Source organism: Cololabis saira, chromosome 1 (assembly GCF_033807715.1).
Source record: "Cololabis saira isolate AMF1-May2022 chromosome 1, fColSai1.1, whole genome shotgun sequence".
Lineage (NCBI taxonomy): Eukaryota > Metazoa > Chordata > Actinopteri > Beloniformes > Belonidae > Cololabis > Cololabis saira.
The window spans coordinates 29,956,322-29,975,862 of NC_084587.1; the positions used below are offsets into that span (position 1 = coordinate 29,956,322).

The window sequence follows — 19,541 nt, forward strand, 5'->3', positions numbered from 1 at the left end:
TTCTCTTCATAATTGATAACCTTTTGATATTTCTTTGAAATAAAGAAATAGTTTGACACTGGGGTATTGACAAGCTCAACTAAATATATAATACATGCATACATGCAGGCATACTTTGATTAATGGATTATTTGAGCCATTTTATGAACCTGTATTACTGTATAAAATCTAAAATCTTTTGTATTTTAATTGTGTAAAATCTTGAGGTATCAGCGTCCTTCACCCTTACTGTGTCATTACTAAGTGCACTCGGGTCGGTCAATGAATATTTAAAGAAAATCTGTCCCGTCTTTAATTTGCCTGCTTGTCTTTGTGGTCAGGATGTCGTGTCAGAAGCTCAAAGGGAAATGTCCAAGTGGAAGGAGCAAGTGATGTCGTTGACAAATATACCTACGGATGATCCAGTGGTGCAGGAGAGTTTAGGAGTCCTGGAAAGTTTAAGCCATCAGGTTGAAGTCATGGCAAAGCTATTCAGCACTACAATAGCAGAAAAACACTGGAAGAATTTTTTACAAGGTCAAGAACTTTACCAATTATACTTTACCAATCACTTGCATACGTTTTTGTCCCACTCTGTGGAATTCATTTTTTTTGGTATCGATTCCATTGCACAGGCACAGGCTTAGAGTATTTCCCAGGGAAGAAAGTGACTGTTGCTGAAATCATTCCTCAACAACATGAAGCTCAAAAACGAATTAACAATGTAAGTATAGCATGGCACTGTAAAACTTTTAAACTCTTTTTTGAGGCTATATAAACAGCTAACACAAAATACGTTTATCTCTTTTACTCCGTCAGATTTGCATTGATGCACAGAAAGAGTGGAACATGACACAGACCTTCCAGAAGTTTTGTCTAAAATGGACAGACAGACTCTTCCAGCTGGACAAATTCAGTGGCACTGCTGAGCATGTTCCAACTGCCAATCAACACTGCTGTAATGGTGCAAGATCCATTATTATTGGTAAGACTACTTAATGTTGAGCTCATACAGTACATAATATTAGTGCAGGCATTTATGTTGTAGGTATTGCTGCTGAATTAATACTTTGAAGGAAATGCCAAAAAGCATTTGTGTGCTTACAAGATGCTGGAATTTGTGTTTTACTCTCTCAGGTCTGAAAATGCACTTTGCTGAGGCAGAGAATGATTTAATGTCTCTGTCCACCATGTTGAGTTCCCCACACAGTTTTGAGTTCAGGCTGCAGCTAGAGGATTGGGTGCGCTCACTACAAGAACTAGGTAAAGTAGAAATTTAAGAAAGATTTTCTCCATATCACTCCAAGCACAAAAACAATTTTTTTTTTTTTTTTTTAAACATTTATAGGAGAGCTGCTTGATTTGTTTGAAAGTTATCAGGAAATGTGGGCCTTCCTGACAAAAGTGTTTTGTGGAAACTCTTTTCGTGATCAAAAAGTAGATCTGGTATGTCCTTTTGACATCACAAATTGAACACATCTAATATTTGAAATACTTTTAAATGTGTTTATTTATTCTATACTGTTAACATCTACGTTTTTTTTCCCACAGTGGAAGTGTTTTCAACCAGTTGACGAGACGTTTGAGAAAATTATGCAGTTGGTATCGGCTGACCTGCATGTGTTGAACTTTGTTTTTACTGACACAAATGAGAGATTTGATGGAAATAGTTTTCGACAGATTCTCATGGATAGTTTGTCTGTTATGGAAACCATATTCAACCAGATGCAGGATGTTCGTCATACCTTCTGTGACCAGTTTCCAAGACTGTGGTTCTTGAGTGACAGGGAGGTGATGCAGCTGATGTCTTGCCATCCAACACCTTTTACACTGCAACCCTTTGTACGCAAATGTTTTAAAGGGGTATGTTGGCTTGAAGTGGAAGTAGACTGTGAGTTATCATCTAATACAAGAAACGTAGAGACCTGCGAGACTTCTTCTGAAAACAGCAGAGAGCAGAGGGTCCTGGGGATCTTTGGTGCCCTGCGGGAACACATTGCCTTTCAGCCTCCCTTAGAAAAAAATCCTGATGCCTTGGTTTGGCTTTGTGATTTTGAAAAACAGTTGAAGTTGACCATGATGCAGCTTGTGAAACAATGTGCTGTGGTGCGAAACCAACTCGAACCATCCAATCACGGTTCAACTTGTGACAAGACAGTTACGGGCATCCGACCATGCAGTGCTGACAAGGAGGAAAATGTACAAGCTGTTCTGGATATGGTCTCTGAATATCCTCTTCAGTGTGTCCTAGTGGTTGAGGAGGCACTTTGGTGCAGTATCGTTGTGCAGGCCTTCCAAGAAAAGAGTCCAGTTCAGTTGAGGAAGATATACACATACAACTGTGAAAAACTGAAAATGATTGCCAACACCATAAGGGATACAGTCATAGGATCTAAAAGGAACTCTATAGTTTCCAAATACTCTCTGATGTGTTTGCGTGCCTTAGTGCAGCTTACAATGAATCATGCTTTGCAGCTATCTGAACTCATGAAGGTACCGTGTGCGTTGGAGTCATCTTTTGAGTGGTCAAGCACAATGAAGTATCACTTAAACTCACAAGATGGCAGTGATGATCTAGCATGCTATGTGGACGTTTTAGGCCACTGTTTCCAGTATGGCTTTGAGTATTCTGGACCAGAAGAATGGAATATGGTACATACTCCCTCCACAGACAGGGCAATACTGGGTATCGTCCTTGCTCTGTCAAGCCACAGATGTGGGTTCGTGAGTGGGCCTTCTATGTCTGGAAAAACAAATACTGTAATCCAGCTAGGAAAAGCTTTAGGACAACATGTGGTTGTTAAAAATTGTTATCCAAGCACAAGACTTGCTGTTGTTCAGCAGATGCTTCTGGCTGCTCTTAACACAGGAGCATGGCTTCTATTGGAAAATGTGGACTTTCTTCAACAAGGCGTCCTTTCTTCTCTGGGTCAGCTTCTTATGGACATCCACCAATCTTTCTACCTATTACGGAAAAATAAAGAGCAAAGACCGAATGAGCAGGCAGATGATAAAACTGCTGAAAGTGTCAAACGTTGCACAAACCTTTCTGATTCAGAGTGCCTTACCCTCCTTTCGGGGAAACAGATCTCTCCCAACCCCAGCTATGGATGTGTTCTGATCTCTTCAAAGGCACACACATCGGAGATTCCAGAGAGTCTACGGTTTGCAACCAGATCGATTGCATTAATACATCCAGACTGCAGGATTATTGCTGAAGTAATGCTGACTTCTGTTGGTTTCTCAGAGGCGAAGTCTTTAAGTCATCGTCTAGTGTCCCTGATCAGCCTGGCCAAAGATTCCAAATATCTGCCTGGTTTTTTCACTGATGAGCAGAGCCTCATCCTTGGTGTCTTGAAAAAAATCATCTGCGCTTCTGAAATATACTTTCAGCTTGCTTTAAGTGAGAAAGAAATTTCAAATGATTCCAAAGTTTCAAGAGCTGGACACTGTGATCCTACATCTTTACAAAATGTGTGCGTCCAACCATTTGAGAAGGATAAAAAAGAATCTGCAAAGCCTTCGAAGATACACATTTCTTTAACAGAGGAGACAGCCATTGTCAAAGCGATTCTTTCTGTCTTGATACCAAATAACAAGAAAGCTTCACAGCTCTCCATCATTATCAAGGAAACATTTCCTATTGCAAGCAAGTTTCCCCTTTCCCAACAGTTCGTTGAAGCAGTGGAAAACAATCAACTTCAAGATGCAGTTAGAGAAAAGCTACAAGAAGAACATCTTTTTGGTGACACGGAAATAATTTGCAATGCTCTTGCCCTCTATCAGACCCTGAAGTTCTCTCAGGCAGTCATCCTTATCGGGCCCTCAGGCAGTGGAAAGACAACCTGTTACAGTGCTCTGGCTGGGGCATTGAATAGACTGGCTTTCAAAGCAGTCGAGGATATGTTTGAGAATGAGACTATAAGTAAAAGCGATATGTCAGAGGCAAATCCACTCACCTCCACTGTGAAGTCCTGCGCTGTTGACACTTTGGTTTTATTTCCAAATGCCATGTCCCATGAAGAACTGTTTGGTTCCTACTGTGAAAAGAGGGGATGGAAAGATGGAGCTGTAGCAAAGGTGTTGAGAGATTCAGAACAATTTGATTGTACATGTTCTGAAATCTGCAACAATGAGAGAAAATCTGAAAAGTGGCTGATCATGGATGGAGAGCCTTTTGGGCAGCCTGGATGGTTGGATTATTTAACCGCAATGCTCAAATCTCATGATTCAGCTCTCTGTCTGTCATCAGGAGAACCACTGCTCTCTCATTCACATCTACATCTACTTATGGAGATGACAGACCTACAAGATGCAACCCCCTCTGCAGTGACCAGTTGTAGCCTTGTTTATTTCACAGGTACTGATCTGTGGAAGGCTGTATGGAAAAAAGAAATAAATTCAGTCTGTTTTGAACACCAACTGGATCAAGGAATAGTGAAAACATGGCACTGTCTGGCTGATGATCTTTTCTCTAATACTGTGAGTTTGTTGGACCAACATGCTCTAACTTCTGCCAACAATTTTGAAAGGGGATCTTGTAAAAGATCCGGTATCCAGGAGGTCATGTCAGTTGCTAGGATTCTGCGTGCCCTCTTAAAACAGTTTGGGGAGGAGTTGGAAAAACCTCCATCAGATAACAGAGGTACAGTAATCATAACTGATTATATCCACTTGTTATATCCACTTGGCAGCTGTGTAGTTATTTGACTTTTATTAATAGTGTATGACTTACTTTCATATTAGATCGAGCTGTAGATGGGATAAACGTGTTCGGCTCTGATGGCCAAAGTAAACAAGAGCTACTCTTCAGGAACCTTTTCCTGGTTGCTTATATTTGGGGATTTGGTGGACATCTACATTATTGGTAAGTGAATCTTGATTGACCTCTTTAGTTATGTTTAATATTTATGTGTGTATGTACTGTATATGTTCAGTTGTGTTTGTTTAATACAAGTCCGACATCTTTTCTTCAAAATGTTTTGGTTTTGATTTAGCCACTGGCCACAGTTTGAAATGTTGGCCCGCCAGGTGCTGTCTAGCTGCAGCTACAAAATTGTAGTTCCTGATGAAGACAGTGTATTTGAACACTTTTTTGGCGTCGACAGTAAGATGTGTCCCAAAAACACAGAGCTGACCAGTTTCATTGCTCCCAAGGTTTGTTCTTAATAATGTACTGACTTAGCAGCAGTAAATCAATGGTATTTAGGATATTCAAATATGTAAATGTTTTATTTTGATTTGTTATTTATTTAACCCCATGTCTGTATCTATTTACACAGTATGGGAAATACAGGCACCTCCTCTACCTAATGTCAGTAGCAAACCAACCAGTGCTGCTTGCTGGAGAGCCTGGTTCAGGAAAAACCACGATTTGCAAAACTTTGCTGGACTTTCTCATGCAGAACAATAGCTTACCATCATGTCCAGTTTTGAGCTCCAGAGACCTGCGCATTATACTGGATAGCATTCCCAGCCAGAAAAATGCTAAATATTCATTGGGTTCCACGAGAAAACAGCCAAGCTTGCTTCTGTTTGTGGATGACTTGCATGAAGCCCCCCGCGGTAAGTAAGAAAAAAACTGGTAGAAAATGTATAAATAACATTTAAATCAGTTTGGGGCAGGATAGTGTTTAAGATTGTTTTTTTTTTTGCTGTACTATTGATAGATGTCTTTGGAAAAACATCAACAGCTCTGGAGACTCTGCGTCAGAGTGTTTCAAAAGGGGAGATTCAGATGTTCGACACCTACTCCTTCAAGTCACTGAGTTCTGCAGCTGTCGGCTATATAGCTACATGTTGTATTTCTGAACTGAGCAATCCTCACAGTGTGATATCCTCACGGCTTTCACGCCTGTTCTCAATCTTTGTGCTCCCTAGTCTGTCTACTGACCTTATACTGTCTATCCATTCTCCATCGCTTAACGTCTGGCTCAATGGAATGCCTCCGAAGTACAGTGACTTGTCAAATTGTATCATCACTGCCACAAAACATCTGTGCCATGCTGTCTGGGAACAATTCCAGCCCAATTCACGAAGGCCTTATTTCATATTTTCCCAACATGACCTCCAGAAGGTGTTTTCAGCGATGTGCCTCTGGATGCGTAATACCCCAAAAACAAGGATACTCCATAAAAATAACAGTTTACAGTCAGGAACTCCAGCAGCCCTCCCGGTTCCTCCGGCATTTCTTCCTAACATGGTAAAACTCTGGATGCATGAGTGCATGCGTACTTTCGGTGATAGACTCTGCTCAGAAGATGAAAGAAAAACCCTTATGTCACTCATAGTCGGGGAAGCAGAAACACATTATGGAAGTAAAATGGTTGATAAAATTCCCCCAGACAGTTTAGATGACTCACACACTGTGGAATCAGCATGCGTCTTTGAGCCAATACGCCAGAATCTTGATACTAACTATGTCCTTGAAGAGCCAAAAGCAGCTGACCAGTCTAAAGTTAAAAAAGGCCATGCACTGAGAGAATCGTCTCCCTTATCTGAAAGACTTTGCTCAGATGATCTAAACCTAACGGCTCAGCCTGTGCTCCCACAGATTTTTCAGGACCTGAAAGAAAAACTGGCAAACCTTGTATATGGTCCTGAATTATTAAAGACCCTCAACTTTCTGGTTCACCAACACAATTTTAGGGCTCCCTGCTATTATCAAGAACAAGACCTTGATTTACTACTGGAAGAACTTTGCGTGCTCATGGACAAAAAAGAGGAAGATGAAAGAAAGAAAGATAATTATGTTTGCAACATAGTAAACAAATACACTTTACACAGAGAGGGGCTGAGTCAGCTCTTACACATCCTTAGGGCTTTGCTCATACCTAAGGGTCATGGAGTTTTGATAAGCTCAAATAGGGGAACAGGACGAAAGACCACTGTGCGTTTAGCTGCCTGCCTCACACGCTATCATTTGATAGAAGTGCATTCAGGGAATGAAGATAAATTGCATACAATCCTGAGAGAGGCTGGGAATAAAGTTAGAGTGGATGGAGTTGTCATACTGGTTCATGAGGAAGTCAGTCTGCCTGTCAGGGAAGAATTACTGGTGGCTATGGCACAGTGCGCCTACCCAGCACTTTACACAGAGGATGAGCTTAGGAGACTTGTTTCCAGACTGGCTGGGGGATACTCAAGAAAATACCATATGGACTGTTGGATGCGCAAGAAGTAAGAGGAAAATTCTACTATTAATTATATTTTTAGAACTGGTAGGACTATCCTCTGAACACCATCATTTTATCAAAGAAATTGGGCCTAAAATTTATTTCCGTCAAGTGAGTGAAGATGTGGGATTTTCTAACAAGTGTGTTCATCCTTATAGTGTTTAGTTTGTAATAGTAGGCATACTGTAGATGCAATAATAACTGTGGTGTAAGATTATTTACAACAACGGGCTCAGACTGGGAGGATTGATGTCTATTTAGAGTTTTTTCTTTTTTAAAGAAAATACAGTGCTGTTCTAATTGTACAGTACACAAAGCATATCTATTTTCACACAGGTCTTTGAGCCAAGCCCACAGAAATATTCATGTGTTCCTGTTGATGCCCGCCAACAATGAAACTCAAAGCTCGAGTGTAAGTAATTTCACTGAATTATTATGCATGTCCTGGAAACTGAATGCTTATATTTCATAACAAAAACAGACTTTTCAGGCAGCTTTCATGAAATAAATTATGGAGGATTTTTTGTGCCAAAATTAAATAAATAAATACATCATGAATTAATTAAAATGGGAATTAAATATATCATTAATTAATACAATGTGTCATTAATTAATTAAAATTAGAATGAAATATGTCATTAATTAATTAAAATACAATTCATTTTAAGTAAATATATATATTTATTATCTCAGCATTTAATTAATTAATGACACATTTAATTAATGATTTCCTGTTACGTGTGAATCATGAAATGTAAAACTGCATTTAATTAATTAATGACACATTTAATTAATGATTTCGTGTGTGTTGCTGAATCATGAAATGTAAATGTAAAACTGTCAATTTCACTCGTCAAACTCAGTGGGCGGGGCTAACGCGAATCCAGTGGAATCCACTGCTTTGGTCTGAAACTGGAGGTGGAAGAGGAAGCCGTTCTAAACATGACAGCTGTGAGTTCGGAGGATTTTCGGGAACTTTGTAGAGAGTTGGTGAGCGATATCTTCGACCTTGCAGAGTATGTGGAAGCAGGACCTGCTGACCCCAAGCATGTAGCATGTAAAGCAGAGGAAGTTCCTCTGCTTCCTCTGCTGGATTCGCGTTAGCCCCGCCCACTGAGTTTGACGAGTGAAACTGACAGTTTTACATTTACATTTCATGATTCAGCAACACGAAATCATTAATTAAATGTGTCATTAATTAATTAAATGCAGTTTTACATTTCATGATTCACACGTAACACGAAATCATTAATTAAATGTGTCATTAATTAATTAAATGCTGAAATAATAAATATATATTTTTACTTAAAATGAATTGTATTTTAATTAATTAATGACATATTTCATTCTAATTTTAATTAATTAATGACACATTTAATTAATTAATGATATATTTAATTCCCATTTTAATTAATTCATGATGTATTTATTTATTTAATTTTGGCACAAAAAATCCTCCATAAGAAATAACAAACAAAAGAATGCAAATTACTTAATAAAACAAACAAAAACAAAACATATATTGTGTTAACTGTGAGTTCAACTCCTTGATCCAAAATGTGCCAAATAGGTTTTAGCCCATAGTGTTTCTGTTGCTCTAATATCCTTCTGCTACTTTTTTGTGTTTGTTTTTTATTTTTTCCATACACTGTAGGCACAAATGGCCAAAGCTATTAGGCTCAGCTCCTGTGTAGAGGTGTACCAGCCATGGTCCAAACAGTCTCTGGTGGAAACTGCTGTTCAGCGCCTCAAACCGTGTCCCCATGAAAGTGAGTCATTGTCAAAGTTAACATATGATATACGTGACATATTGTTCATGCTGTATATTGTATGGACAGTACACTGTGTGTTCTTCTCTGGCCCTACTAAGACATTTTATTTTTATTTAGTGATTCCAGAAAGTTTTAGGGACAGCCTGTCTGTGGCTATGGCGGGAATCCATCAGTCTGCATGTCAGTATGCTTCTGTCGGTCTTGGAGCTCAGCCTTTCAGCCCCAGGACTTATATGGAGTTCATTGCCCACTTTGAAAATCTTTGCGAGAAACTACACAAACAGGCGCAGAGCAAAACCAACAGGTAGCCCTTCATTGCACAATATAATTTTTTCCTGTTTGTTTTTGTGATTTAATGTTGTTTTACTGGCACATTAGTGATAATATATCTGGAAGCAATAACTGTCTGACCACAGTCACATGAAAAAGAAAAAAACGCACTTGCACATAATAATAATAATAATAATAATAATAATAATAATAATAATAATAATAATAATAATAATAATAATAATAATAATAATAATAATAATAATAATAATAATTTTGTCTTAAAATAAAGTGAATACAACATCGAGAGAAAAGCAAAAAGTACAAAAAGTACATTCTGTATCAGTTATATTTATTGAACAAAGTTATATTTATTTGTATCAGTTATATTTATTTAGCAGTGCCTCCAGTTGACTGCTGCTAGATTTAGCGACTTTTCAGAAGCCGTTACGGACTAAACGCGTAGAGACAAAACTCGCGACTGACAGCCTGTCCTAATAACTGCATGCGACGCAAGCGAGCATCAGTGACAAAATCAATTCCATTGCTTTATTTTCTATTGGACTGTCCTAACTGGCTGCGAGCGACACAGCGCTGCGCGGCGCGATGCGGCACGCCGTTTTGAACTGAACATTTTCCGACGCCCTGCTTCTACTTTCTTCCTGTTGCTCGCGTTGAAAGCCGGTTCAAAGCGCTGTAGGAGACAGTCATGGATGAGGAAAGGCTGGTCCAGTTAGTTGAAATGATGTTATCTCTATGATACCTCCTCATTCACTACAAAAACCTCAATAAAGTGGCAGTGGCTGGAGGGATATCGCCAGGGAGCTGGAAGTTTCACAACTTATTATCTAAAGCTTGTGTATTTTTCATTTACCATAATGTGATAGCCAGTCTCTGCTTAGCGAGAGACTGACTAATGGGTTTCGCGCTCGCTTCGTCTCGTCCGTTGACCTCGCTGAGCTGCGCAGATTCCAGCCAATCAGCGTGTCGTGAGGTGCTGCCACTTTAGGTGCGCACGGGTGGGTAGTGTGGTGAGTAAAAAGCGAGTTCCAGCTGTCAATCAAAATAACTTGGGGGCCCATAACGCTTTCAGTGTGGACAGAGAGCGTCCGATGTCACGCAGTGCGACGCGATAGTCGGACGCTTGCATGCAGTTAGGACACGGTGTGAAAGTTGTCGTTATTGGTCTGCGATGTGAAGTTTTTCTCCACAAGCCCCGCCCTGTCCTGTGTTGAGTGACAGGCAGAGAAGAGCTGTGGTGGGCGTATCATTTAACGAATTGGCAGAATGCAGTGGATGCAACTCTGATTCCAGCAGAGCAGGAGTTAATTAAAGTTAACAGGTAATTTCGTCCCGGTCGTGGAACACTGGACCAGCTCTACACCCTCCGCAGGGTGCTCTAGGGTTCATGGGAATTTGCCCAACCGGTCTACATGTGCTTTGTGGATCTGGGGAAGGCATTTGACCGTGTCCCTCATACCATTCTGTGGGGGGTCAGTGAGTATGGGGTCCGGGGGCCTTCTATTAAGGGCTGTCTGGTCTCTGTATGATCGGAGCAGGAGTTTGGTTCGCATTGCCGGCAGCAGGTCAGACTTGTTCCCGGTGCAGACCCAGGACACGCTGGAGAGACTATGTCTCTCGGCTGGCCTGGGAACGTCTCAGACTCCCCTCGGAGGAGCTGGAGGAAGTGTCTGGGGTGAAGGAAGTCTGGGCATCTCTGCTGAGGCTGCTGCCCCCGCGACCCGGGAACGGATAAGTGGCGGAAAATGGATGGATGGATGGATGGATGGATGGATGGATGGATGGATGGATGGATGGAAGGTAATCTTCAATGGGCTTCACTTTATCCAGTGTTTCACACTTATTTTATTGTCTGACAATAGAAAGTAAGTGAAAAAAAACAACTGTAGGAATTTAGTTGTATTAAAATACTGTGTATGTGCACAGATAGTTGGGAGAAGAAATTAGAGAGATTAATTACTTTGTACCTTTTAAGTAGACTTAACGTCGTTTATTTCCAATAAAAGTAGTCAACAGAGTGAAATGCTCACAGACACCACAGGGAAGAGGAGCACCCTTAATTAAAATGTCTTAAAATGTCCTGGAAAAGTCCTGGGAAATAATTTCAGTGACATAGTGGGAACCCTGGCATGGCAGCTCTGCCGACAATCTGTGTGTGAATGGGTGACTGTCTGCTGTGCATTGTAAAGCGCTTTGGGGCTGTAGGAGTACAGCTGGAAAGCGCTGGTAAGCCATTTACCATTACTCTCATTTAACATGTTGCTCAAAACAATACATTTATAGACATTCATTTATGCAATGCTTTCTTGAGGTCCCACCACAATATTTTAATCTTTCTCAATGTAAAATGAAGGCCTGCAGATTGTTTGCAAACAGTCTTGTAACCCTTCCCAAACTGATGATCAACAAGAGTTGGTTCAGTTAAGATCACTGCTGATGTCTTACATTCTTGGAGTTTTATTAAAATATTCCTGAATGCTCCACACACGGAAAGTAACATTTGTGTCTTTTTTTTAGACACATTTTCTGATCACTACTTAATAAGTAAATTTGATTAGTAGATTAGCTGTCAACTTTCCTTGTAATGTCTTATTATAAAATTAGGTTGCAGCATATTAATAGTTATGTATTAATTCAGAATAATGACATCCTTTTAAAAAACAAACAAAAAAAGAACGATCAGTATAAAATACAATCTTTATTTGTCATCCTCTATATAGAGACTATAAGATAAACATAAATAGATAAGATGAAAGGTTAAACCTTAAAGGCTTTTCTTGTAAATGTCTGTCTTGAACATTATGACATGTAAAATTTAAAAAGTAAAACATCACCCCACTCCATATATCCATTTGACATCGATAAATTAGTTGCATCAAGTTCAGAATAGAAATAAATGTGTGGATCTATAGAAAAAACACTTTATCTTTCAGATTTTCCACTGCTCTGGCTCGCTTGGAGGCTGTGAATAAAAAGCTTGAAGAGTGTAAAGAGCACGTATTAAGACTGCGAAAGATGCTTGCCATAGTACAACAGGTAATGTACAGCAGTAAGACATTTGCCAATCTAGTGGGACTGTTATTCTGTATCATTACAATAAGAATATTTTATGCCTTCAAAAAATAAAAAAACACATAAAGTGTTCGGTCATAACACTTGTTCAATATTGCTATAAATTACTGTATTATATGTATATATATAACTTAACTTATTCAGACATCCTCACAAACTGTACTTTTTCTTTGTCTCCACCCTGCAGCTTGAGAAGGAACTCCTTGGCGGTATAGAAGATCAGAAGAACCTGCTCAAGAAAGATAAGATTTTAGTAGAAGAGAAAGAGGTGAAGCCGCTACAAGAACAGATTAATTACACTCAATGTTTTTTTAATGTGTGCATCCAGGAACACATAAATAATCCTTCAGAAATTACCGGATACTACATGCGTAGCAAACATGTGATGAGATTCTCTTGTTAACACCTACTTCAGATTCTGTACCTTAGTTTCATCCCGTCAAACATTTATGAACATTTGTTGGATTTGTTCTTGGTATGTTCTGGTAATATTTTCTTGGTAATATTTTGTCTCCAGATAAGACCAGAATTCGGGCTAAGAATCAAGATTCTTAAGCGCTTGAAACCACCTGACCTGGAGGAGGTACGCCACTACAGAAATCCACCTGAAAAAGTTGTGAAGGTCATGGATGCCATTTGTTTTCTGTTCAATCGTCCGCCAGGCTGGGAGAGTGCCAAGCAACTTCTCAAACAAACCAACTTTTTGCAGGTGTGTAAAAAAAATGTTTTGAAAACGTTTTTTTTTTTTTATATCACAAACTGCATTAAAAGTCGGTGCGTTGGTTAATCAAGTATTACATGCAAGTCAACAAGTGGTCATCATCTTCATCAATTTGTGTACCAATCTCAAAGGCTGCTTTGGGATATTTTCTAAGACCATTATTTTTTTTATTTTTTTGGCACTGCTCTTGTGTTAATAAAACTCTCCACCACAGGAGCTGGAATTTTTTGATGGAAACAGCTTGACAAATGAACAGCTTCAGCAGCTTGGCCAGATTGTTCGCAGTCCTGAGTTTGTGCCAGAGTCTGTGCGAGAGGTCAGTAAGGCATGCGAGTCTCTGTGTCGATGGGTCCAGGCTGTGCATAAATTCTGCTCCATACAATACTCAAAGAAGGCCTACCAACGTTTAGAGGATGCTAAGACTCATCTTCAGTTAATACAAAATGAGCTGAAAGATCTGCAGCTTCAGCTGCAAAAAGCTGAAAGCGAAGAAAGACAAGTTGTTGCAAATGCTAGGCAAATGGAGATGCTTTTCAGGGAATGGAGAGCTGCTTGTGAGGTAATGCTGAACCTGTAAATATACAGTATAACATATCATTTAAACTTGCAACTTAATATTCTACATAAATTATTCTTTCTTTTAAGTTATTATCACCTCATTTATTCCCTCAGGAGGCAGCGTTAAATCATCAAAGCATAGCTGGTGATTCCCTTATTCTGGCTGCTATTATATCATATTTAGGCCCATTCCAGCCTGATATACGCACAGAGCTGCTGAGCAAGTGGAAGGAGCTATGCCAAACAGGAAGCATCAACATAAACTCAAAGGACCTCAGATCTAACCTGTCTACACACGCAGACAGTGACTCAATTCCACCGGTTACCGGTTTTCCAATTGCTACAACTGAGAGGTTGCAGTTGCCTATTGGCCGGACTCTAGGGATGAAGGACTGGCAGATTGAGGACACTCTGTCTAGCAGATTGGTGGTTGAGCTGCTGCTGTGGAGTTACAGACATTCAAGTGTTCAACGCTGGCCTCTACTGGCAGACATTAAGCAGCATCTACAGATAATCTCTAAAAACAGGCTCATCATTGGTATGTCTTGAGATAATAATAATAATAATAATAATAATAATAATAATAATAATAATAATAATAATAATAATAATAATAATAATAAATATTTAATTAATAACAATAAATTGTATATATAATGCACTTTACATTACTGATAATCTCAAAGTGCTACAGTCTCTCAAAGAGATACACTAATATTAATCTGTTTTACTTCTGTAAAGTACTAAAAGAAGAAATTAACGACACCGGTTTATCACAATTTTCATATGGCCGCAGCCAAATCCATTTAACTTTGTTAGTACTAATTGATTGCTCTGCCGGCTGTTTGGACCAGCATAGTAGCTGTCAATATAAAATCAAAACATTAAACTGCTTTCTTTTTATCCTCTTTTTACAGCATAGAAAATAAATACATCTTTTTTTTTCTTTCTTTAGAAACCGCTTCAAATCCTTGTAGTCTACCTGTTGCAGGAGATGATGTGTCAATTGAGACAGTGGTAGGGTTTGAGATGGTGGTGTGCGCAGATGATCTGGAGCTGCTGGACAAGCTGGACAAAGCTGCTGAGAAAGGTTAATCAGAGGAAGTGCAACAAGAGAAAAGGACATGGTATTTCATCTGTTTATGGTACTCATGGAGACATTTTCTTTTCAGGATGGAAAGTACTTCTTACCCATGTAGAACGTGCAAAACCTAGTCCCGGGTTCCTGGCAAAGTTGGCACGCCCTGCTGGATGTTGTTTTCCAGGTTCCTACCAGCATCCTCAGGCGGTACACCCGGAGTTCCGCCTTTTCCTCTGCACCGATCTACCGCTCACACTACTTAGCAGTGGTAAGTAGTAGCTCTGTTGCAGAAGTCTTACCTCGCACTTTTTACATCAACCTTGCTAGGTTGAATTTATTCACATTTCCAGTAGAATGTTGCCTTTCTTAAGTTTGGGTTAAATGAAACACCAATTTTTCTCAGAATCCTGGCATTGAATAACTACAAGAAACAACTGGACCCTCTTGTAGAAATTATCTATTTGTCAATTTTTTAAAGTGGTTATTCAACATTTCTTTTCTCTTGTTTCATAGAGATCCATGCATCCATCTTGACAGAGGTGGATGTAGTTGACCTTTCTCTGAGCTCCAAAGAGCTCCAGGAGCTGATGCTGACGCAGCTGCTGCAGTCTGAGGGTGGAGACCTGCTGACTCAGCTCTTGCGATTCCAGAATGACAATCAGTCACTGCGGGAAAAACTTGTCACAGAAGAGGTGATTAGGCTAGTCTAATTAATCTAATCACTGTTTGTGACGGGTACATCGTCTCCTGAGATCAATTTAGTAAAGCAGAGTTATTGTTTGACTGTTAAATAAAAAAAGCACAGATCCATGCCTGTATATGGTATAGATTTAAGTCTTGTAAATTACCAGTGGTAGATTAGATTTTTTGAGGAGCTTCTTATGACTTTTTAGTCAGGCTGTAAATGTAATTCTCATGTGTAGCATTGCAAATGAACAATTTAATGTGATAACCATTTAATGAACAATTATATATATATTTTTTTGTGACTAATTGCTGTGCATTTATCTACTGTTGTCCTAGGATGCTCTGAGGGACTACGTCCTACAATCTGACATCTTACTTATTAAATACTTGGATTTTCCTGTCCGTGTGGCTGGTTATCAAGAAGAAATGAAGACACTGCAGGCTAAGATAAAGCAGCTGAGCAAGGAGCAGGAGCAGCACGAGTCCCTTCTGGCTGCTCCCCACAAGTTAATTGAACTGGCTGCTGCCCTCTACCAGGCACTGCAAGTGGTGTCCTCCCTTTCTCCTGCCTATTACTTTCCCCTACCTGGATTCATCACAGTGATAAAAGAGTCTTTCTGTCTGATCAGTGGACAATTATTGTCCTGTATGACGGGGAAAGCAGATGAAAACATGTTACTGGAGGTGATGAACATGATGGTTCTCCAGTTGCTGGTACAATACAGGCCTCTTCTCTTCAAAAACCACGCTGCGGTTCTCGAGCTGTTGGTGTCGCAAGCTGTGCTGAAGTACAATCCACTCAGTGGCGTTGAAGACAGAGAACGCCCTGTAACTGAAGTAAAACCTCACTCTTTTTCAGGCACTGTGTCACAGACCATCAGTAGTCCACACAGTAACCCACCCACCCACATCCACTCAGATCCTCTCTACTTGAACAAGATCTCCTCCTCCAGAGGACTGATTGCATCACTTTGTTCTTCACCCATACCGTGGCAGGAATATCTACATTTCACTTCCTCTAGTGTGGTAAATACTGACCCCTGTTGTTCTCAGTTCCACTTCTCCTTGCTGCAGTGGCCTTTCCTCTGGAAAACTATCTCCCTGAACTGCTTGGACGGGGTAGGAGAGGCTATAGAGGCCTTCCTGCTCAGCCTGTCTGCAAAGACAGAATGGGCTGAGTCCCCTCACACTGGAAACCCAGACGCTCTCTCAAGATATTTGGTCAAATTTGAGGGACCCATCATTTTGACTCTGCCTAACCCAGAAAGAGGCGCGCAAATAAGCAGTCAACCTCTTCACTTGATAAATCAGTTGGCCAGTTTTGTGGCAAATAAAAATGAGGTGACCACACAATATTGACGTGCAATTAACCTTTTTTCCTGCTAAAAACATATTGATTAGGTGCTTGATGTTGTTTTGTTTTTTTTTTGTCTTTTAGGTTCTGGTAAAATTAATCTCTTGTAGAGTACTGTGTGACAGAGATCTCCTCCTGTCAGTGCTGGACAAAGCTATTAATGACGGGCACTGGTTGGTGTTTAACAACTGTCATTTGTTTGAACACTGGGATGACAAAATAGTAGCTCGCCTGAGTCAGCTGATGTCCTCCTTCAGAGGTAAGGAGTCCATCAGTACCCTGTTTTGATAAAATTTAAGCTTTCAGAGGCAATCCAGTCTTTTATATATATTTACTAACATGCCTCTTCCAATTCACACAGAGGAGCAGACCCTGATCCACCCATCCTTTAGACTGTGGTTTGTAACTCAAGAAAATGCTTCACACTCTGTACCAGGTAGAACTCTCATGTTTTAAGAGTAACACTCCATCCAAATTTCTGACAGCAAACCCTGTTTTGGCATTTTGATCATAATGATTTAAATGAGGATTGGCGCAATTTTTTATGCAGCTGCAGTGCGAATGCAGGCTTTGCGGCTGGTCTGCGACTCTCCCTGGGATCTGAAGGAGGAGCTGAGCTGTTCTTTGCAACATTTGATGTTCAGCCAGACACAGTTGAATGCTGATAACGTGAAGTTGTTTCTCTGCTGTGCCCTCTTCCACTCTGTCCTGCTTCAGAGACAGACCTATAAATACTTAGGCCATGGAAGAGCTTGTCACTGGTGAGGTGATGGATACAAGTGCTGTAAAGTGCAAATATTACAAAGTGGATCTGTTGTTTATTTAACCAAATATTTGTATTGTGTTTGTTTTGTGTCATATGAAATATCAAAATATTTTTTTTAAACAAACAATTTTTGGTTGTTTATCTTCATTTTCATTCTTTCTTTGAAGGAGTCAGGAAGATTTCCTTGCTTTGGTTGATGCATGTGTTTCCTTTGTCAGTGGCTGCCATGACAAGACCAAGGTTTTGCAACATATAGCAGGTAAAACATCATGAGAGCATAAAAGTGTATTTTTTATTCAGTCATTACGCATTTTACTATGTTTGTTTGTTTGTTTCTAGTCAGTCTAATTCATGGTGGCCATGTAATGGACTCTACGGATTTAGATGTGATGGAGAGTGTTACCAAGTTTTGCTTCCCTGAAGATCTGACTCCTTCAAAGAGTGGGCCACACATCATTTCCAATATTATCAGCAATTGTGGCCACTTTGGTAATCAGTCAAAATTGTTTTGATATGTTGTGCTAACATTTGTGGATATGACAATATTAACTGTAGAGTCAGTGTATGCATGCTTAGACAGCAGGTTTAATTTGAAACTTAGTATAAGCAGGTAGTGAGTACAGTACATCAAAGTCACTGTGCTTGTATAATTATTTGCTAATTGTTCAGTGAAGAGCTTATTCAACATATATCTGTTTTTCTTAGATTTGTCGAGCCTACTGCAGGCTTTGGATCAATATTTCCAGGATGCAGCAGTCACCGATCATGCTATGCTGGGTTTCGGTGTGGATGTGGCATATGAGATAACCAAGATCAAGAGGCTCAACCTAAACTTATTCCTGAAGACATCCCAAACTCCCCAAGGAACAGTGGGGAGTTTTAGCACCGAACATAATCAGCTTGCCAATCTTCCAGGCTGCAGTCTTACAAGAGACAGATTACGAGCTCTGAAGAATAACCTAGCTCACAAGAAAGACAGCGCAGCCACGAATGTGGGAGCTGTTTCTTGCAGTCCTCTTCTTGAATTCCTCCAGGCTGAATGGGATGACCTCTTTGATTCGGTGTCCTCGCTCCTCTCACAGCTCCAGCAGCCTGTTCAATATATGCAGCCCTTTGCTTCCCCCATTAACATGACTGAGTTGTCTCGTTTGGAGAAGAAGGGAGAGTTGCTCAGTTCTTATCTCTGGCAAGACAGCACTTCAAGTCCATTTATCACGTATCAGCTGTCTGCATTTAAACAGGCCAGAGCCATTTTTGTGGCATTGATGACAGAGGCAGCCGAAGTCAATCATAAATATGTCAGTGATATAGTTCTACAATTCCAGGTAAAGTATATTTTAGTACTTAATGTAGTCTTTTTTTATATGGCCATTTTTCTAGTATGAATATGTGATAACTTTTCATGCTCTTGCAGGTTATATGTCGTAGAACATACCCGGCGTGGCTTTATCCAGGTACTCTGTATTTGAGTGGCTTGGAGCTGAGAGGGGCATCATGGGACAAGGAGCTCGGAGCCCTTCAGGACACTCTCTCCACTCAGCCATTTTTGATGCCACCTGTTTGTGTCAAGGCTCAAGTGAGAAGCACAGGCACTGCTACAGATTCTTTGTCTTGTGAAAGTTCACAGTTAATGGATACAGGCGATGTCCAAGCATCAGGAGTCTCTCCACTGATCACTCCACAGTTGCCAGTCTACCACTGCCCACTCTATCTAGATGAGGAGTGGCAGGAAGGAAACGGGGGGCTGACTGATATTAATGTCATCACAAAGATTCCTCTTTACACCAAGCTAAGTCCTGTTTTATGTAGTTTGAGAAGAGTGAGACTAGTGAGTACCCTTCAAATGCACTGATGTCCCAGTACAGCAGAGAGTGTGTATGATGTATTGGTTGAATTGATGCTCATGACTTTATGTAAGCTATCAAATAAAATCACATTGACACTATACTGTCTCTTTATTCCTGTGTTTACTTGTGCACTAAACATGCAAGTCTTTTTTTCACTCACAAAATTCATGATGCGCTTTCAAAGCCTCAGATGTTTTGTGTTGTATTTTCAGTGATTTACATATGCTGCAAAATGCTT

General features: G+C 40.0%; 1 protein-coding gene across 1 annotated transcript in view; it reads left to right on the top strand.

Annotated features, from left to right (window-relative positions):
• Window positions 1-19,308, top strand: part of LOC133459287 (dynein heavy chain domain-containing protein 1) — a 36,953-nt gene extending 17,645 nt beyond the window's left edge. The window contains exons 20-48 of the mRNA XM_061739573.1: window positions 321-516; window positions 615-703; window positions 799-937; window positions 1,117-1,242; window positions 1,328-1,425; window positions 1,531-4,624; window positions 4,726-4,846; window positions 4,977-5,136; window positions 5,262-5,544; window positions 5,649-7,158; window positions 7,491-7,566; window positions 8,809-8,923; window positions 9,044-9,230; window positions 12,151-12,253; window positions 12,477-12,557; window positions 12,807-12,998; window positions 13,225-13,569; window positions 13,683-14,106; window positions 14,560-14,658; window positions 14,741-14,917; window positions 15,163-15,341; window positions 15,673-16,677; window positions 16,775-16,949; window positions 17,052-17,126; window positions 17,241-17,451; window positions 17,624-17,715; window positions 17,796-17,897; window positions 18,162-18,781; window positions 18,871-19,308. Coding sequence (XP_061595557.1) covers window positions 321-516; window positions 615-703; window positions 799-937; window positions 1,117-1,242; window positions 1,328-1,425; window positions 1,531-4,624; window positions 4,726-4,846; window positions 4,977-5,136; window positions 5,262-5,544; window positions 5,649-7,158; window positions 7,491-7,566; window positions 8,809-8,923; window positions 9,044-9,230; window positions 12,151-12,253; window positions 12,477-12,557; window positions 12,807-12,998; window positions 13,225-13,569; window positions 13,683-14,106; window positions 14,560-14,658; window positions 14,741-14,917; window positions 15,163-15,341; window positions 15,673-16,677; window positions 16,775-16,949; window positions 17,052-17,126; window positions 17,241-17,451; window positions 17,624-17,715; window positions 17,796-17,897; window positions 18,162-18,781; window positions 18,871-19,308 — 10,512 coding nt within the window. The remainder of the gene's footprint in view (window positions 1-320; window positions 517-614; window positions 704-798; window positions 938-1,116; window positions 1,243-1,327; window positions 1,426-1,530; window positions 4,625-4,725; window positions 4,847-4,976; window positions 5,137-5,261; window positions 5,545-5,648; window positions 7,159-7,490; window positions 7,567-8,808; window positions 8,924-9,043; window positions 9,231-12,150; window positions 12,254-12,476; window positions 12,558-12,806; window positions 12,999-13,224; window positions 13,570-13,682; window positions 14,107-14,559; window positions 14,659-14,740; window positions 14,918-15,162; window positions 15,342-15,672; window positions 16,678-16,774; window positions 16,950-17,051; window positions 17,127-17,240; window positions 17,452-17,623; window positions 17,716-17,795; window positions 17,898-18,161; window positions 18,782-18,870) is intronic.
• The last annotated feature ends 233 nt before the right edge of the window (window positions 19,309-19,541 follow it).